The 18,202-nt window shown below is 36.8% G+C and overlaps 1 protein-coding gene and 1 long non-coding RNA gene across 2 annotated transcripts in view; one reads left to right on the top strand and one right to left on the bottom strand.

Annotated features, from left to right (window-relative positions):
- The first annotated feature begins 572 nt into the window (after positions 1-572).
- On the top strand, positions 573-9,812 carry LOC139151694 (aqualysin-1-like). Its single transcript, XM_070724647.1, has 8 exons — positions 573-638; positions 827-962; positions 2,733-2,854; positions 4,343-4,490; positions 5,981-6,226; positions 7,206-7,376; positions 8,642-8,786; positions 9,666-9,812. Exons 2-5 carry the CDS (start codon positions 836-838, stop codon positions 6,181-6,183), a joined length of 600 nt encoding a protein of 199 aa, XP_070580748.1. The 5' UTR covers positions 573-638; positions 827-835; the 3' UTR covers positions 6,184-6,226; positions 7,206-7,376; positions 8,642-8,786; positions 9,666-9,812.
- Positions 9,813-15,923: 6,111 nt separating this feature from the next.
- Positions 15,924-18,202, bottom strand: part of LOC139151695 (uncharacterized) — a 35,782-nt gene continuing 33,503 nt past the window's right edge. Inside the window, exon 2 of the long non-coding RNA XR_011556474.1 lies at positions 15,924-17,507. This is a non-coding gene — a long non-coding RNA (uncharacterized lncRNA). The remainder of the gene's footprint in view (positions 17,508-18,202) is intronic.

Below are 18,202 nucleotides of genomic sequence, written 5' to 3'. Positions count from 1 at the left end.
TTAAGAAATTGACGGCATACACTCACGTATAACATATCGATCGAGACAGACGGAGACACAAGGGCCCTCCCTCCCTCCCTCCTCTCTCTCTCTCTCTCTCTCTCTCTCTCTCTCTCTCTCTCTCTCTCTCTCTCTCTCTCTCTCTCTCCCCATCCAAAAAGTATAAAAATTTCCTCGTGGGATATCATAGTGCTTGCTGCCGACAGCAGAGTGTTATAAACATTAACACAATTCCTTTATACTTGAAGTAATTGGTCTTGCGTCTATATCTATATCTATATCTTATCTATCTATCTATCATATCTATCTATCTATCTATATATATATATATATATATATATATATATATATATATATATATATATATATATATATATCATTAAGAGATAGAATCCCCATACACTGAATTTCCAAGGCCCGTTCGAATATGAAATCCATGATATCATGGAAATTTTATTATGTCAGCACGTGCCGACTGTTGTAAATGACACCTGAGCGCTTGAACCGTACTTTCCAAATTGATAATTCAATACATCCAGCCACAAAAGTTTCCCATAACCAGGGTTTATAAGATTGCAGGGTTCGTACGAAACACCATTCTCGTCGTGCAATACCCAGCATTAGCAGAGAAAAATAAGGTACGATATAACTTCATGTCTTATCCTTGTTACAACCATCACCATTTCATGTTTTCAATTGAAAGCGATGTTCTTTACTTTGATGTTGGCAATCCACTGTATGTTCCTTTACAGTTACTCAGAATCCCGTTTAAGATATAATCCAGGATACTAATAAGCGATTGTGGTTTTCCGCTTTTTCGTGACAGGACAACAAGATGCGTCTCTTCATTCTCTCCGTTCTGGTCGCAGTAGCTGCCTGCCAGTACACAGGACCACTCCCGTGGAACTTGGATCGTCTTGATCAACAGAGATTACCCCTTGATGGACAATACCAACCATTCGGTAAGTGGCAAACGGTTCCGCTCACGTTACCTTCTTGGAAATCTACCCAGTAGGCTGCCGGGCTGTCGGATGATGTTCTCCATGTCTAGAACAAGAGGGAAGTGCATGTATAATATTAACTCAGCAGCTACCCTAGCCAATAACATGGAAAAATCATCGAAATGCGTAACATTTTCTCACGAGACTCGAACTATGACGTAAACCGTTCCTTAGGTAATGAGCATGAATGTTTTTGAGATTTACTGAGACAGATGTGGCGCCCTTATTGTAGATTTGAGAGACTGCCCTTTACTCATAGACATTTCTTGTTTAATACGATCTCGTTATTTCGACGGAAACAGAATCTCAAAAAGTTCTTCTGACGTATGGCTTCGAACAAGAGTGAATATGTTATTTCGTGGGAGGCAACCATTCAACATCTTGCCCTTTACATCGGGCATTTTCATTTTTTCACTCTTGACACGCGATTGTTTTATTTTGCATTTGAGTTAAAAAAGGTAGAATGCGCCTCGTGGACAGACGTTCGGACTCTCAAGTTTTTCCGATGCTCTTCTGTTCTACAACTCATGGGAGTACATTTTAAAGCTCTTGGAAAAAGAAAACTTTTTAGCGTCATGGAATATTGGAAATCGAAAAGTTTACTTCTCCCCATTGAATAAACACAGGGGTGGCGACCATCTTGAATTTCATTTATCAATGTATGTTAGGTACTTTGTTTCTTTCGCTCCAAACTTTGCACGGCGATCGGTGAATTTTATCCTTGATTTGGTAAGACAATGATTGAAGGTCACTGTTTCATCGATGAAACTTTATAAAAAGTTTAAGTCTTTGACTTTCGGGGCGCATACTACCTTAACATGGAATGTTGGTAATGTGATAAACAAAATGCTGAAATATTAAGTTACATAACGTCTCAAACGTTTTACGAGTCAGATAGGAGATTGCAACTCAATAGAATAGCATTCGAAAGTAAAGACTTTGTAGTCAAAACACATTTGAACAATCACTCGAAGGTATCAACTCACTTACAAATCAACACTGTACTTCTAAAAGAGGCGGACGACAATACCAGGAGCAGAATCAATGGACATGGACTGTTGGTAGAGACGGGATCCGGAAGAGGTGAAAGGCCGCAGAAAAAAAAACCTTCTGGTCCGGGCCGAGATTAGAAGTAACCGCCCTCTTCGAAAAACGTTTTAGCCACGTAAATTCAATAGTAATAGCTGAAAACTGTGGCCATATCCTGACATATAGTTGAACTCATGTTATGCGCACCGATTGTGAGTGAGATATATCAGTATGCGTAGCACCTTTGTCATCTGTTTATCAGACGTATGTTTAATGTTCGTATGGATTTCTCAAGGCATTTAGGCGAAAAGGCTCGTGAAGAGTTTCAGTATAGTCACAATCATATTTGAATAATTGGTAAAATTTACACCAGTACCTACAGCTCTATAAGCTCCATCTTGTTGAATTCCCCCTATTTTAAAGAATGCTTGAAATCAAATGCAATTCATGTAAAAGTGTTGATCGAATTGTTACCCCAACAAGTTTTTCAAAACATTAGCGATCAACACAAAACTAAACAATTTTCGATAGGCACCTCAAATATAGGTGCTGCATATATGCGCGTGTTAAGAGACGGAATTTAATCGGCGCCAATACGCTGCCACCAGACGTGAGTCTAAATCTCTCTAGTAAATCAAACATCATAGATTATGGATAATTTCTACCACGGCTGTCTCCTTCTTTCCTTTTTTCGCTGAATAGGTAACGAATTCGGGGGTCAATCAATCGTCTACATGTTGGCAACTGGAATTGAGAGAACCCACGAGAATTTCGGACCAGCTTTCAACAGAGCCTTCTTGATCTACGACTTTGAGGGAGGCGATGTACGTATAAGGGATTCATATTGCGTTACAGGAGTTCTTGTTTGTCACACATGTCGAACTGCCCTTAGGTTATCTATCTTGTTATGCAGCGGTTCAAGATTGACGTGGTTCACCTTGAGGTAGTTTGCGCCTCGAAAATGAAAGCCAAACTTTTGCTCAAAGTTTCCTAAAATAAACTTTCACCATTTTCTTTCAATATAAGAAAAATGATAATGAGGGGGGGGGGGGCATCGTGCTGCTTTTTGTACTAGAGTAACAAATTACCCAATATTAAACCAATATTTTTATTCGAAATAGCGGCAATCACTGCATTCCCTCTGTGGGGGGAATTTCACAAAATGAAACCGGTAAATTGTTTATTTACTTTGCAAGCTTTAGCTAAATGAATACTGTGAAAGTTCGAGGGTCCGACTATCTGTCCTCGAGGCGCATTCTATGCTTTAAAGGGAAAGTTCACCAACGATGATTTTTACATATGTGCTAGCTTTGTGGTCACTTACCCCGGAAAAGCTTTTCGCCATTCATTGCTCGCAAGATTTTTTACAAAAAACGATAGAAATAGTACAGGAAGTTGCCCATGTAATTTGAATCATGGGAAAAAGCGCCAAGCTTGGAGCTTGCATAATGTAATATGGAAGGGACCATTTTCCCATGGGTATGGCATTGTCCACTCACCCATGCTTAAACCAGGCTGTGCGTATTTACATAACTTTTGTTTATACTGAGTATCCTTGCATAAACGATGATTCACTTATAATAAACTGTCCACTGTCAGATTTTGTGTTGCTGTTTACTACTGTGTTACTGTGAGTGGACAATGTGGGGGCCATACCCGTCCGGAGATGGTCCCTTCCATATCACATTATGCAAGCTCCAAGCTTGGAGCTTTTTCCCATGATTCAAATTACATGGGTAATTTCCTGTACTATTTTTATCGTTTTTGTAAAACATCTTGCGAGTTATAAATGGTGAAAATAGTTTTTCCTGGGTAAATGACCACAGAGCTACCACATATGTAAAAATCATCCTTGGTGAACTTCCCCTTTAATTCGTTAAAACTTTCAATTCACTAACCTGCTATTAGCAAACCATATTCGAATCACACATCTTGATATTCGAATTCAAAACCGTAATTTAAAATTGCCGCACTACCATGTCTACCCGTTCTATATTAAAATTGGACACAGGAAAAAAAACGGTGTCAATCAAAGGGTTCGAACGAGTTTTAGATATGTGTCTTCTTAGGAAGGGAAAACTGCAGCGTCTCCATAGAGAAAAAAGCGTACAATTCATGAAACCAACTTGTTGCCTGAGACCAGCCGCTGTTGTTTACCAGATCGTATTTTCCGTAAATTTGATTTTTAGCATGCAGTTTTGGAGTAAGATTTCTTTATGGACATCATAACCGTTTGCCAGGCTTCAGCGTGTCAGTTCCATTATCAATTCAAACTGAGGGTTAACAACAACGTTTTCTTATGTTCATTGCAGGGTGCGGACATAGATGGTGCCGGAACTGCTTTCGCAGGTGTTATAGCCGGACAGTACACTGGTGTCGCAAGTAAAACTAACATCGGTATCGTCAGAGTGAACGCCCACCCCGACCCACTGACCCTCAACGCTGACTTTATCATCGAAGGTAAGTGTTACAAAAATTGCTTTGCATATAACATTTTCATTCTTCAACATACTGAACGCATTGATAAAATATATATATATTACGTTCCCGAAAGACGACACGGCGTAGGCTTTTTACCCGTGTGGCCGTGAAACGAATGTGTATGCAACCAACGATATATATATATATATATATATATATATATATATATATATATATATATATATATATTATATATATATATATATATATATATATATATATATATATATGTCGTTTGTTGCATAGACTACACTACGCTACACTACATTACGCTACATGTGTTCATTGTAGCGATCATCAGACATTCACATGCATATATATATATATATATATTATATATATATAATATATATATATATATATATATATATATATATATTTGTCGTTTGTTGCATAGACTACACTACGCTACACTACATTACGCTACATGTGTTCATTGTAGCGATCATCAGACATTCACATGCAATATATATATATATATATATATATATATATATATATATATATATATATATATATACATATATATAAATTTCTATTTATATTGAATATATTGATATATGCATGTGAATGTGTGTGAGTGTGTATTTGTGTGTGTCAGTTCTTTAAATCAAAGAGCAATAATCAAGTTTGTAAGAAATTGAAAGCCTTAATAAAGTTCTGCTAATGTGCAGCTTTGAATAAGCTCTTTCTATGATTGGTCTATTGTCATTATTCACAGCGACTTAGGGAGTCTATTTGTATTGTTTTAATGATATTGGTACCATTCAGCTACCCAATAGGATAACATCTTATTCAATGCTGCACATTAGCCCATCAAGTTTGTTGAGATATTTTGTTTTCTTTTATTTAGTGTACATTTTTGCTGCCCTTTCAAAAGTTTAATTAACATCAAGCCCATGTGGCAATTATTATGTCGGTTGGAAGATTTTGTTAGTTGATTGACGCTGCACGGCTTTCACGCTTTCGGGCCATTTATATCACAATGGGGACAAGAAAGGCTACTCCTAAATGGTGTACAGAGTAGAGGAGGGAGGAAGAGCTCTGTAGAGAGAGAGAGAGAGAGAGAGAGAGAGAGAGAGAAGAGGAGAGAGGAGAGAGAGAGAGAGAGAGAGAGACAGACAGACAGACAGACAGACAGACAGACAGACAGACAGACAGACAGAGGCAATGATCATTTAACTTTTTCCTATCAAACATCTTTTCGGGCTTGCAAAATAATGTTTGAATTTTTATTTCCATTCTCTAATCCTGAATTTGATTTTTTATTTTCGTGCTCTAATCGTATCCGTCAACTTGAAATTTCTCTGTATAGTTAACGTTTGTCGCTTGCTGGACCGACCTATTTGGCGTGACTGAAAAACACTTAATCCAACCATTAAACACAAAATCAGGTATTTATGATGCAGGCCAGATTGTTGCACTATTTGATAGAAGTTCAACATAGCTTGTCTCTGTACTTATTGCAGGAATGATGGCTGTCCTTAACCATTACAAGAATTTGAAGGCCGCTAACCCTGTTGGCCATCTTCGTGGGGTAGCGGTTGCACCTTTGTCCGTCACACTTGATGCAAACAGACTGGTTGAGATCGAAGAGTTGACGAGAGACATGGTCAGAGAAGGTATCACTGTGGTTGGACCAGTTGGAGATGCCCAATGCTGGCAACTTTGACTGCCAACAACTTTCACCAGCTAGAATGTTTATCGAACCAGGTGTAAGTAACTTCATTCTATCATAGATCCTAGTGATTCACCCAAAAGTATCAAATCGTAGTACATGATATCTATCAGGCTACATAAAATAATATAAAACTAACAATATCTGTGCATTTGTAGACGTTTTATATTGATAGACACTTTGACACATGTCCCATATGCTTTTGTCTCTTTATCTTTTATCAGTTTTAACTGTTCAAGGTGTTTTATGTATTATACCACTGCATCTTCTGTACTAGTTAAACTCGTTGATAATGGGTATACATTTATGACAATCGGGGTATTTTTTGGTGATTTTCTATTCAGGAAATATCACATAGACCATCGAAGTCTTGGCGATAAAATCAGCTTCTGTCTAAAGTGATCCCAAGATAGGTTTATAAAAAGTGACCCTTCCCCTTGGACAGTTTTCTAAAAAGTAACCCTCCCCAATTCCCACGGTCCATCCCCACCCCTTGTAATTACTGAAGGCTCCCTTAAGGATATTGTGAAATTCAAAATGGCTGCCATCCACGTGTTAATCCTATGGAGAAAAATAAAATTTTCAATTTTTGAAAAACTATGACAGCAAAATTTGTCTTACACCAGAGCTTTACATGAGGCCCTTGGTAGATCAGAAATGAAATATAAAAGTTTGAGAATCCTGATGTCCCCGAGGTGCATTCTGACTTAAATCTTGTTATTTCAGAAAATAACACCAGTTAGGTAAGGTTTTAGAGAGTTAGGGAAGAACACCGTGAAACAAAGGTAAGTTTTTAAAGAATTGGAGAAGAGCAAAATGCATCTCAAATAGAACTCTTCTGAAACATAATCATTATTTGTTTATGAAATAAAAGAAAGGGACATTGTAATAAATTTGTCGAACAGTTTTTATTCGCAAGTATTTTGAGTTTTCGTAAAACGATAGCCTGATTCGCCAAGCTATCATTGTGATTTGTTTTGAATGACGTCTTGCACTCTTTACACCGGTCGTATTAGGTTGTCATTGTCGGTGGAACTACTCGTAGCGACCATCGCCATCCCAACTCCGTCGTCGGTGGTCCTTGCGTTGAGATTTACGCTCCAGGTCACGAGGTCACATCCTCATATATCGAAACAGCTACGGAGTTGCCCCGTCGAGACTTGCTTTTGCCGCCGCTCACGTCGCAGGTAATCCTCATATTAGTTCATTTTGTGATATTTACGCCCAACAGATCACAGAAATATTTCCTCAGTTCCATTAATGAGAGGGGTTCGTCGGAACTCTTCTCAAAGGTCATGTGGAATCCTTACGCTCAATATAAACACCGTATCCAAGGTACGTCGGCGATTGATGGAAGTTCTAACATGTTTGCATAATGTACATCCTAAAATTGAAATGTTGCAGCTATGTGTATGTGATCCATCTACATGTCGTGCAAACATATATTGTGTGTGAACAAGAGAGTCCAAGGACTCCATCACTTTGACGGTTACGCAGTTGTCCAGACATACACCAACTGTAGCTCACGCACGTTACAAGTAATTATCAATTTGGGAAAATCGTTCATTACTTAACCAAAAAGAAGGCTGTAAGAATTTGCACTTCAAAATTCCTAATACCGCTTTCGTGTACCATTTGTTGAGGGCTCATGTCCTAGACTACGGAGAAAACAAAGTTTTCACTGCTTATATTTGTGAACATTTAGATTTTCTCCGATAGAGAAACACAGGAATGGCAGACGTTTTGAGTTTAAAATATCTGTGACCCCGATTTGTCTCCTTAAAGTAAAGCAATGTATTAATTGCTTCGCTTCGATAAAGTTTGTGTGCGATGTATGATAGTGTGTGTGCGAACGTGAATGCTTCACGAACTCTACAGCGAGTAGAGAGGGCGCATTCTGAATTGTAACAACCTTAGCTCGGTTATTGAACCAATTATTTTGAGATTGGGGATTTAGCCGAGCGGTTTTGTCTGTAGCTTTCTCCGCTGGGTGATTGGATGCCGTGCGTTGTGGGTTCGAAACCGCGTTGAAACCATCACATTTGAAAGACATTGGTCGGATGTTACCGTTAGGAAAGTTCGAGCGAAAGTACAAGTCTTTCAATTTAGGAGTGCACACTACCTAGTACCTTAAGAATGAATCGAAGAATTAAAGTTGACCTTTGGAACAGTTTCCAACATTGGCTAAACAGTTGAAGCATTTCAATGCACAGAAAATTGTTAATAAACCATCAACGTCGTTCTAAGTTACATTTTTGGACAATAGTAGTTACACTTTTCTTCATAGATCAGTTTCTCTTGTCAATCGACTATAGCAACGTACTGTTTTAATATAATCATACTGGTATGATATCGTGTTGTAAAGCAAGAGAGAAAATAACAACTGTTATAACACGAACTGATTAAACATGATGAACATGATGAACATGATTTTTCTCATGATTTCTCACAGGAGTTGCCGCTATGTTGAGATCTGAATGCCCAGACTTAACCGAGAGGGAAGTGGAAACTTTCCTGATTGAAGGATCCAGAGTGTACGGGTCACCCGCCCTGGACTTAGATGGTACCCCCCTCCCGTCTAATATTGTCCGTGTTCCGTAAGTAAAGTCACGTCTTTATTGAGTTAACATCTTGATTAAGTTTGACCTATCAGACCTACTCGGTTCAACAAATTCAGTGTGTCGACCAACCGTCTACATTTGTCAGCGGTCTTTCCATCTCAGAGGGCATGGGAGTGTGCCACTAAGCGCACAGAACCTGGACCCAATTTTAGACATTGTACGTGCTTGTGTTTAAATATATATATATATATATATATATATATATATATATATATATATATATATATATATATATATATATATATATATATAATATATATATATATATATATATGTATATATGTATATAGATATATAGATATACTGTTTGATAGTAATCAGTTTAAATTGGTGAGAAGATCATAAATCTACCGTTAAATGATAATTGATATTCATTCCAATATGTAAAAAGACAATGCTAACATGGAAGATTTTATTTCACACCATGAAGTACACAATATATATATATATATATATATATATATATATATATATATATATATATATATATATATATAATACAGAGTTTATACTTTCTGCAATCATCAGACATACAGTATAATCAATATATTTTATATTTTTGTATGTATAAATATACACATTATATATACACTTAATACATACATATATAATATATATATAATATATATATATATATATATATATATATATATATATATATATATATATATATGTAGAACTGACAACTTTACAACTATGCCCGTTCTACGTTTCACTCATTGGAACATGCAAAATGGATTGGAAATACCAGACTTTATTATTTATAAGGGTCTAGAAGTAACTGTACTTACATCTACGAAATGCCCATTTTTAGAGAAGCAGACGAATAATAACACAACCAATCTTCTCTTTCAGACATTGGGTGAACCTGCTGACTGTAACCCGCCTGCAAGACGTTAGGATTGTACAAAGCATATTATTGTAAATTCGTGATTGTCTTGTCAGTCAGTTTATGACAATTCCGATCATATCGGGAATTAAAAATATGACACGGCTAATCTATATTCATGATATATAGTTATTTTTAAGAGTGTATGTTATAGGTTTGGAAAAGTATGTTCAAGTGCCCGAATGTTATGTATGTTAAGCTTTAATACAGGGGCCGATGAGTTTTGGTAGAGGGTGGACAGGTAATGTTTATCATTGTAAGATGGCATGTTTTAGTGCTGAGCGGTCAACTCAGAAACAAACACAGCAGGCCACACTGTAAAGTTAAGTGTTCAAGGATAGAACACCAATTAAACGCCTTTTTGTAACACTTTTTGAACGCCTCTAGACGTTCAGAAATCTAACACTACGTGTTCAACCAACGTTCAAATTTTGAACATACGTGTGCAGATTTTGAACGCTACGTGTTCATCAGACATTATATTGAACACCATGGTGTTCCATATCTGAACACACGTTGCACAGGAAATGTGTTCAAAAAATTGAACGCTTTTACGCGTTCAAAGGGCTGTAACACTTTTTGAACGCATGGACGCCGTTCAACGATAAGTGTGTTAAAGGCTAGAACACATGATGCGCGCTTGTTGAACACCTTTAATTTTGGGCGTTCACGGGGTGTTCAAGCCTTGAAATAACATTACAGACCATTGATATCCAGTAAAATTATTTTATTCTAAAAATACACGAAACATTTCTAGAGTAAAATACAATAATTTACTGTAAAATGGGCAAATAAACATTGCAACTTTGTATGTAAAGTTTGTCAGAGGAAAAAACCAACAGTGTTAACACCTTCCTATCAAAAACATAAGCAATAAAAATCACCATATTATAATTGTGGATGACGTTTTATGTTCATACTTGTTTAAAATGTACAAAAATAATCTGAAAAAGCTCAAAATTTGGCATACTTATTGTGTTGAAAAGTATATGTATGAAATGCATACTCCATTTTTGTAAGATGGTTTCTTAAAGACATTTCCTCTTGTATTGTATAGACAATTGTAAATTTTGAAGAAAAAAGAAGTTAGTCAAGGCTTCTCTGGTGCACATGGTATATAGTTGTCCACACTAAAGTAAACACAACATGTCAAGTTGTCAAAGTGTCAGAGTAAGGCACAACATGCAGAAAGTGGGGAAAGTGGGTCCTTGGCAGGGTAAAACCTATTTCCTAGTCCAACAAAGTCCTTCATAAACAAAAAGGTTTGTTTGTTTGTAATATCTTTAAATAAACCCTGAAATAAATGGGTGACATTTCAAAAATATACTTCTCAGAAATTTAAAACATATTCATAAAGACCTTTCAAATTCTGGTGCACCCTGCTATTGTGACCCTGCTATTAATTTTTATACATTTTTTTTACCAAAAATGGTAAAAATCACCCTTAAAATGAACAAATGTACATTTCTTCATAACTTGAATATATCACATTCTGGTAATCCCTTTATGTCTTAAAAATGTCTGAAATATCTTTAATGTCCGAAAATTACAAAGTTGCAAATTTCTGCATAATTTGAACAATCTGAAAACGACTATCAGTAGAGATCTATGTCCTAAATATCAAAACCGTTCGATTAGCAGTGTTGAAAGAGATTTTTTATAAAGATTTTTTGACCAAAAAATGACAAAAATTGCCATGAAATATAAAAATTTGAATATTTCATCACAACTAGCACAAATTTGACTAAGGTCATTTTTAGGGACATGTTTACCAAATATTGAAGACGGCAGAAAAATAGAAGAAGATTTTTGCAAAAGAATAGCAAAATTAGCCTCAAAAATATAAATTTGCATATTTCATCATAATTTGAACATATCTGATTTGGGTAATCCCTTGGGACCTGTAAGCCAAATATTTAAGGATTCGTACAGGCTGTTTTGAAGAAAAACCTTTGGATGTACAAATTTGAGGACAATGCTACACATCCACCTATTTAGCTGACAGCAAAGCTAAAAACCAGTTGCTAAGTACAAGAGACGTGTTGAGCTACAATACAAAATAATCTACGGTTTGGTAGCACGCTATGATCAACTAAATGTTACAAGGGCATAAGCTTTCAAAGACGTGAAGTCTCCTTCATCAGATGCAAGGGGGATGAATAATTGAAGCAGAAAGTGACAGAAAATTCAGAGTGAAAATTTCAGAAATATCAGTAATTCAGAGCGGACATTTTTACTCTGGATGGTCTGTCGCTTTCAGCTTTAATTTAAATAAGGGAGACTACACGTCTGTGAAAGCTTATTCTCCGACAACATTTAGTTGATCATAGCATGCTACCAAAGCTTTGATTAATTCAGAACAAAAATACAGAAATTTATCAAAATTCAGTTACTGACCCTTGGAAGTTTAAATCTACATTAGAGATGAACTGAGGTTCTCAAGCTTGTTTCCAGACAGCTACCTGTACATTCATCTTCTTCGTTATCTGTACCACCAGCTTCTATAACAACTCTTCGATTTTCAGTTAAATCCAACTTTTTACATCCTGAAAAAAATGCAACAATAGGTAATATGGCGAGATGAAACTTTAAATGAAAGACAAGGAGCTGATTAGGTTAAGGAAAAGGGGAGACTTTCATATACAGTGCCTCTCTTCAATACTGTTACAAAATATTTGCTGCTTCTTGTCATCAACTGATTAAAATAAAAAAGCCAAACTCTCATATGCTGAAACAATACATTGTATACTCTACGATGTTTAACTGATGTTTTACATGCGATTGTGTTTGCTAAAAGACGTGTATCAGCTGTGATTACGCAGCAGTACTATGCAAGGCGTATCGATAGCGCTCAGGTCAAGGGTTATCGCTACAGATGTGTTCTGATGACCCTTGACCCGAGTGAGATCGATCGATAGGCTATGGCCAAAAGTACCACTGCGTAGTCACAGCTAATTGTTGGTATAGCAGCCATGAAAGAAAAAAAGGTTTCCTCACGTAGTTAAGCTATTTCAAGGTACAATACAATTAATTTCAAAGGACGATAATATAGATGCTTCAAAAATCTAATACCTTTTACTATTTTGGAGAGGAAACTTACCCTTTCTGGTCTTGCTTCCGCACGATCACGACTTCAGGGTGCGCTTACAAGAAAAATGTCGCAACTTCCGTTTTGATGCATCATGGGATAGGAAAAGGCACCAAACTTGAACACCAAGTGTTTAGAAGTAGAACGCCTCTTGCACGCCGATGTTAAAATTAAAACGTTCATGGTGGTTTTCAGATTTTTTTTCTAATTTTTGAACTTTCAACCCGTAATAAACGAGCAAGAAAATTATTTTGTATACTTCCTTTTTTAGAAAAAATATGCTTTCAGCAATTGTAGGCCGGAAATATTTTTCACTTAGTGTGAAATTCGTTACACCAAAATCCATGTACGTTTACTGGACAGTGAAGCAATAGTAAATTTAATATAGCCATTGTAAAGTAAAAAACACAAAAGATTGTTAATTGTTTTACAGTATTGTAAAATTTCTGTGGTGCTCAGTTTTTGTACACTTGAAGGAGATGGTTGTTAACACATAGTGTTCAGGTTTAGAACATCATTGTTAATATTATGAACACTGGTGTTAACAATATGAACACTAGCCGTTCAAATTTGAACACCGACATGTACATTTTGAACGCGTAAAGACGCGTCTAGCGTCCGCTATTTTTACAGTGCAAGAGAGTATTGGATTTAGTCGTTTGCTGTGCAGGATATTGGGGTGTTGGTAGAGACGGTGAAGTTATGTGGCAGGTATAGGCCAGTAAGTAAGAAAGTAAACGTCTCTGTCCATCACGATGTAGAAGTATAGTAAAATCTGCGTCGTCTGCCCAAATTTTAGGCTTCTCTCTCTCTCTCTCTCTCTCTCTCTCTCTCTCTCTCTCTCTCTCTCTCTCTCTCTCTCTCTCTTCAAGCACACGCTATAGAAGCACGAAGGAATGGGTCTGTTTCTTTACTCGGAGAGGGGGCATTAGGGGATCGGCTGATTCCAACAGACATTCATTAGGCTGCGTGCGCAAATAACGGGTGGGGGCGCTGGAGGAATCGCAATTAGAATCTTATTTTGTTTCAGATCCCCCTCAGTACCCTCAAAAAATTTCAAATCCCCCCGTCTATATGATCAACATTTTTAAAGTTCCACTCCCTCCCCCAATTATGATATAGCCGAAAAGAAAAATAAACATGTATTAGGCAGTTCTACTCGCAGATGTTCGACACTTACCTGTTATTTGCAGTTTTTACAGCCAAATTCCTATAAGGCAAGTTCTTAAATTGATTCATTTTTAAACGCATCAATGAATTTTTTAGATTTATCAGTCTACGCTGACTTGAGTTAATTCAACTCTTGCCCGTCAATGGCACCTGCTGAACAGCACACAAATGACGATCATGAGAGTGTATGGAAATTATGAATTCCTGGCTATGTTTTGAAAAATTGTGAAAAACTGCTCAAAGTTACCTATAATTTTTTTTCCAAAAAGTACAAGAATTTATGACTTAGACGCTGCTAAAATTGACAATACTTGAAAGTTAGATAATTCCATAAAAAAAAACTTTTTAATCTCTAGAACTTGGGTGTAATAATGGTAAATTTGGTACAAAATAAATAATTCAATTCAGTCACGCAGTTTTGCCTATAAATTAAAGTCTTTACTGTTCAAAGTTGTTATTTTACGATGAGAATGTGAAAATTTAGAAGGTCAAGCATGGTGACCCCCCATCTTTTTTCTTTAATATTTGATTATTCTCATATGCCAGAATTCAAAACTCCCTGATAACTTTCAAGTTTTTTGGTCTTCCTTATCATGTGATGCTTTCTGCTCTGATCTTATGTACAATTATTTATCACTGTCACGCGCGTCATTTGACCAAAACTCTTCTTCAGCTACACCTGAGTCCGAGCTATCTCTGTCACTGCCGATATTCAGTGACAGTGACACTGCAGTAGCAAGACAGTAGCTGTGTTAACTTTGATTATTTTGACAATATTTTTGCTCAGTTTATAGGACCGTGTTCTTGTTTTACTCCCTTCAGTCGGCAGCTTGTTGAGCTGTCCAGTATTCAGCTTGCCAACACAGCTTGTGTTTGTGTACTGTGCATTTATATCATTGACAAATAACTGTCAGTCTGGACTCTTATTCAATTATCATCCAATACATATTAATACACAGGCTTTGTTGAAAAAAAACCCGGAATATTGTATGTTTCAGCATACTGTAAGGAGACAGCAAGAAACAGTATTTGATATATTGCATAGAAATACTTAAAAAATATCAATAGATGCAGTTTCTGCCCAGCTACTAGGACCACTTGTTTGTTTTTTTTTACGAAAAATCATTCATGTTTAGCTTTTTTCGAGATAAAAGTCATGAATGTGACAAAATGGTTTTAGATTTTGTTCCATTATTACAGACTTACATGTACTAACATTAGGAAAATTAGATGGCATTAAAATTTTACCTGACAAATCTGGAATTAGAAATGGTAAAGGTAAAAGGCAACTAAAATAGGTCCTCCCTATAGGCAGTGCAAAACTTCCTAGTCCCCCTCCACTACCCCCAGAATTTTCGAGTCCCTCCTGAATTCCTCCAGTCCCGCTAACCGTTTTTTAGTGGACGCAGCCTTAGCTGGAATACGGCCGCGAACAGGACTATGTCAGGCGAATGTAACAGATTTCTCTGTCGCATTAGCCCGCACGGTATAGTCCTGCTCATGGACGTGTATGGAACGCCTGTGGCATATTCATCTCGCTGACGACAGAAGCACATACTAATTGTCTCAGTGCCCCCCTCAAAAAAAGCCAGAAGAAATGACAATTTGACTCATCGTTGGAATCTAAAACCGGTGAACTCCCGACTGAGTAAACTGCCAATTTTACTCAAAGGGTATTGTGCAACAATGCAGTGACCAAGGAATGACTCCTTTCCAAAACGCACGGACCAAACGGCCTCCGTAACTTTACATATTCACTGGTTACAAGCCAAAGGGAAAAATCGTTTGAAAGTATCTCAAAGCATTTTTGCAATATGAGGTTAGGAATGCCCTGCTAATCTTGTTTACGTGGAATATATCATGGATAGTGGGGTATCGTAACCGTGTTGGGACCAGCACAGGAAAACGATTATAAACAAACCAATTAAATATGAGGTGTGAAAAATAGTTGACAAGACCCATCTGCTACTATACAATAGATGTTTATTCTTCCTAACGTTTCGGACGTACACGGACGACCTTCATCAGAGGCTATACAGACACAATGGAAAAAAGGGAACGAAAATTACATTTTGTTCTACTCGGTCAATGAATACGATAACAAATACGCAGATATTTAGCGTATATTAGGCACTGTAGAAATGTTTTGGTAGCATGTAAAGTCTATGGTAGAAATGTGACTACTGTAAAAAATGAACAACCAAAAAATTAAATAGCTGAAAACGGCAATGAAGTTGGGTAGAGAAATTGAACAATGCAATGTTTTGAAAGGTGGAAACTGTAAATTCCTATAAGGAACCAGAAATGAATTTACAAGTTTGTCGAACACGTCTGTTCGGTTTGACAGTGAACAAAGAAACAAGAAAACTGGGCTCCCTATGTTTCAGATGAATGGTGGGGCCCGTTAGCAGGGTCGAAGTTAACTACCAATCTTTTTTGTTAATTCCTAGAGGATGAATGGTGCCAAGAATATATGTATATTTTATTTCCATTTGTTTTCTGAATTTTGTTTGTGTTGATGATATTTTGCAGATTCCAAACATTGTGAAATTGTTAATATTATGATCCTCCATATTTAAGTGTTCGCTTACGAGTGTGCCTTTTTTTGTTTTGATGTTATGTACATGTTCGTATGTCCGTGTTTTTAGTCTCCTGCCATTTTCTCCGATGTATACAAGTTTATCACATTGTGAACAGTTGATGCCGTATATGGTATTGCTGGTGCTGCACGCTATATTGCCAATGATAGGGTGAAGTGAACCAGTTTTATTGTCTTTGATTCTGTCTGTGTTGAGGATGAATTTACACTGGTTGCAGTGGCCGCATCTATTGCATGATCCTGGGCTGAGTTTTGTGTCTTTCTGGTTGTTGTTAACTCTGGCTCTGACGAGAATTTTGGAGAGATTGCTAGGTTGTCTGTAAGAAACTATGGATGGTTTACAGAAAATGTCTCTTGTGTCTGGAGTTGCCAGGAGTATGTCCCAGTATTTGTTGATTATTGCTGGTATGTTTTGTAGTTGGGGTTGAAAGATATTACAAGTGGTATTCTGTCCTCGGTAGTTGGTTTGCACGCATCACATCTGGGTTGTAGCAATTGTGATCTTGATTTGAGTCTAGCGCCCTCTATAGCATTCTTTATGACGTCATGATTGTACCCGCGATGTGTTAAATGGTTGTGAAGGGCCTCGCTTGCTGTATCGTACTTATTGGTGTCACTGCATATGCGTCGGTATCTGAGGGACTGGCTCCATGGTATTGATTTGAAAATGTGTTTTGGATGGCAGGACGTTGACCATAGATATGAATGTTTGTCGGTGGGCTTGGTGTATATTGTGGTCGCTATTTTGCCGTTCTCGTTGATCATTGTTGTGTCCAGAAATGGCAGTTTAACTGTACTGTAGTTTATTGTAAATGTGATTGTTGGATGTACGTGTTGCTAGTATATTCGTGAAAGAAAAGTAGTTTGTCGAGACTGTGGTTCCAGAGAAATCGGACATCATTGATGGAGTGTTTCCACTTTTCTGGTCTATTCTTAGTATGGGCCGATAGCCTGAAATAAAGATAATAATAATAATAATTTAATAATAATATAAATAATAATAATAATAATAATAATAATAATAATAACAAGGCAGTATTGCTGAAGGCAATGAGTACTTGGGCCGTGATAGAGTAATTTTGAGGACAATATATACTACTATTCAAATATGGTCTAAGACTTGAATTTCCTCCTGTCAATTATGCATTTGATTAACTGGTTATTTAACGAAGCAATGGCATGACAACGGCAAAATATGTCTAGCAACTTTTGTGGAGTTTGAGGCAGGGGTTCTTTATTTATAGTGGAAATTGCTTAAACTCCTTAAATATTCAAATTACAGCAAATTTCTTTTGTTCTCGACGGTAGATGTCTAATATTTAGATGGGCATATTTAGATTTCTACCCTATAGTTATCCCTATATACCAAAAATCGGACATCCAGCTCTATTGGCTTGCTCAGAATTAGATATGTGCATAATTAATGAGGTACAATATGTGGTGTCATAAGGTGTCCCATCATACCAAATATGAAGGGTGTAGCACTTGTGGTTACTGAGTTGTGGACAAATATATATATTTGAGGTCAAAGGTCATTGAGGTCACGTGACATTTTGTCGAAATAATTGTATTGCTAAGTTATTCCTATATACCAAAAATCAGACCTCTAGCTCTATTGGCTCGCTCAAAATTAGATATGCGCATAA

The sequence above is a fragment of the Ptychodera flava genome, chromosome 15 (genome assembly GCF_041260155.1).
Source record: "Ptychodera flava strain L36383 chromosome 15, AS_Pfla_20210202, whole genome shotgun sequence".
NCBI lineage: Eukaryota > Metazoa > Hemichordata > Enteropneusta > Ptychoderidae > Ptychodera > Ptychodera flava.
Note: the sequence above shows the minus strand (reverse complement) of the source record. Positions and strands in the feature narration are given on the sequence as shown.